Source organism: Colobus angolensis, unplaced genomic scaffold (assembly GCF_000951035.1).
Source record: "Colobus angolensis palliatus isolate OR3802 unplaced genomic scaffold, Cang.pa_1.0 Scaffold36, whole genome shotgun sequence".
Classification (NCBI taxonomy): domain Eukaryota; kingdom Metazoa; phylum Chordata; class Mammalia; order Primates; family Cercopithecidae; genus Colobus; species Colobus angolensis.
In genome coordinates, this window is record NW_012116932.1 from 2,201,178 (window position 1) to 2,203,996 (window position 2,819).

Consider the following 2,819-nt stretch of genomic DNA (forward strand, 5'->3'; position numbering starts at 1 on the left):
ACTTCGAGAGCCCATGGCGGGCAGATCACTTGACCTTGGGAGTTGAGACCAGCCTGGCCAACATGATGAAACCCCGTCTCTACTAAAAATACAAAAAGTAGCCAGGTGGGGTGGTGCGTGCCTATAATCCCTACTACCTGGGAGGCTGAGGCACGAGAATCACTTGAACCTGGGAGGCGGAGGTTGCAGTGAGCTGAGATTGTGCCACTGCTCTCCAGCCTGGGTGACAGAGCAAGACTCTGTCTCAAAAAAAAGAAAAAGGAAAAAGAAAAGAAGGAGAAATAACAGGAAAGGAAGAGAAGGAAAAACAGAAGATGGTCAGGTTCCCTTTACTGTATAGTGTTTTTGTTGAGGTTTGATTCTGCTATTCTGCTTTATTTTCTTTTTTTTTTCTTTTTCTTTTTGTTTTTTGTATTTTGTTTGAGACAGAGTCTTGCTCTGTAGCCCAGGCTAGAGCGCAGAGGCACAATCTCGGCTCACTGCAAACTTTGCCTCCCGGGTTCAAGCTATTCACCTGCCTCAGCCTCCAGAGTAGCTGGTATTACAGGCACCCACCACCATGCCTGAGTAATTTTTTTGTATTTTTATAGAGATGGGGATTCACCATGTTGGCCAGGCTGGTCTTGAACTCCTGACCTCAAGCAATCTGCCCACCTCAGCTTCCCAAAGTGCTGGGATTACAGGTGTGGGCCATTTCGTTTTGTTTTCTATGAAGCTTTGCTCCACTGAAGGCAGCAAAAGTGTTTATAGAGAACATCCACATTGACTATGAGCGACTCTGTTAGATCCTTGAGACGCTGACTGTCTCAAGCATGAAGGACTTGGCTTGAGGAGCAACAGAAGCCCACTGAAGATGGCTTGAGGATAACCGAACACAAAGGAATTTGATGGATTTGATGGAATTTTCACAGAACAGTATAGGTTTCCGTGGGAAGCTGGGACCAGAACGGCATCTCTGACCCCCAGCTCTGTGTGGTTTTTCTCCCTTTTTGTTCCCGCTAGACAACAACCATACATGGAACCAGAAAACCAAACCAAAATCTCAGAATTCTTTCTCCAGGGACTCTCAGAAAAGCCAGAGCATCAGACCCTCCTCTTCACAATGTTCCTCTCCACATACCTGGTCACCATCATTGGAAATGTCCTCATTATCCTGGCCATCATCACGGACTCTCACCTCCACACGCCCATGTACTTCTTCCTCTTCAACCTCTCACTCGTTGACATCCTATTATCCTCCACCACCGTCCCCAAGATGTTAGTGAACATCCAGACTCAGAGCAGAGCCATCACCTTTGCAGGCTGCCTCACCCAGATGTATGCCTTCCACCTGTTCGGGACCATGGACAGCTTTCTCCTGGCGGTAATGGCCATTGACCGCTTCATGGCCATTGTCCATCCGCTGCGTTACTTGGTTCTCATGTGCCCTCGTGTCTGTGGGTTGCTGCTGGGGGTATCGTGGGTGATCACCAACCTCCAGTCTCTCATACACACCTGCCTCATGGTTCAACTGACCTTCTGCACTGGCTCCGAAATCTCCCACTTCCTCTGTGACCTCATGCCCCTGCTGAAGCTGTCCTGCTCGGACACACACACCAACAAGCTGATGATCTTTGCTTCTGGCATTGTCATGGGCACCAGCCCACTCTCCTGCATCCTCCTCTCGTACATCCGCATTTTCTGGACAGTCTTTAAGATCCCTTTGGCTCGGGGCAAGTGGAAAGCCTTCTCCACCTGTGGCTCACATCTCACTGTGGTGTCACTGTTCTATGGGACCATCTTTGCTGTGTACTTACAGCCCTCATCTCCCAGCTCCTCCGAGAAGGACAAGGCAGTCACCCTAATATGTGGGGTAGTCATCCCCATGCTCAACCCCTTTATCTACAGCCTACGCAACAAGGACGTGAAGGCAGCCCTGGGGAAGTTAATCAGCAAAGTGGCCATCCCCTGTCTTAGGCCAGAACAGTTTTTGGATGTTTATCATGTTCCAGGATCACTGCTGGGTGCTAGGGACAGAGAGACACATCCCATCCCCTACCCTCGAGGAGTTCAGAGTCTAGCTGGGAATAGAGACACGGAATAAACCCTTCCAGTACAACGTGGTAAATGTGTCATAAAGAGATGAACAAAGTGTATGAGCACCCAAAGGAAAGGTGTGCATTTTCCCCAGGATTTATCTTCCCCATAAAGATCAGAATAGCAAGGATCAAAGTGGCCTGAAATTAGCCCCCCTAGGAGATCAGGCTTTTAGGATTGCTATGTGGATAAGAGTATTGAAAACAAGAGATGTAGCTACACTCATTTTAGTATCGACAAAGGCCAGGTGTGGAGGCTCAAGCCTGTGATCCCAACATTTTGGGAGGTCAAGGTGGAAGGATCGTTGAGGCCAGGAATTTGAGACCAACCTGGGCAACATACAGAGACCCTATCTCCACACACACACACACAAAATCACTTTAGCAAGCTATGGTGACACACACCTGTAATCTCAGCTATTCAGGAGGCTGAGGCAGGCGGATCATTTGAGCCCAGGAGTTCAAGGTTGCAGTGAGCTATGAATGCACCACTGCACATCAGCAGCTTGGGAAACTAAGCAAGATCTGTCACTCTTAGATAGATAGATAGATAGATAGATAGATAGATAGATAGATAGATAGATAGATAGACAGACAGATGAGATAGGTAGGTAAGTAGGTAGGTAGGTAGTCAACCGATCGATAGATCAATTAATCGATAGATGATTGATTGATAGATGATATAGGTAGATAGATGATAGATAGATAGATAAGATAGGTAGGTAGGTAGGTAGGTTGGTTGAT

At 47.6% G+C, this 2,819-nt stretch overlaps 1 protein-coding gene across 1 annotated transcript; it reads left to right on the forward strand.

Annotated features, from left to right (window-relative positions):
• The first annotated feature begins 935 nt into the window (after positions 1–935).
• LOC105519762 (olfactory receptor 1I1) lies at positions 936–2,165 on the forward strand. Its single transcript, XM_011953226.1, has one exon. The coding sequence runs from the start codon at positions 1,016–1,018 to the stop codon at positions 2,081–2,083; it is 1,068 nt and encodes a 355-aa protein (XP_011808616.1). The 5' UTR covers positions 936–1,015; the 3' UTR covers positions 2,084–2,165.
• Positions 2,166–2,819: the final 654 nt, after the last annotated feature.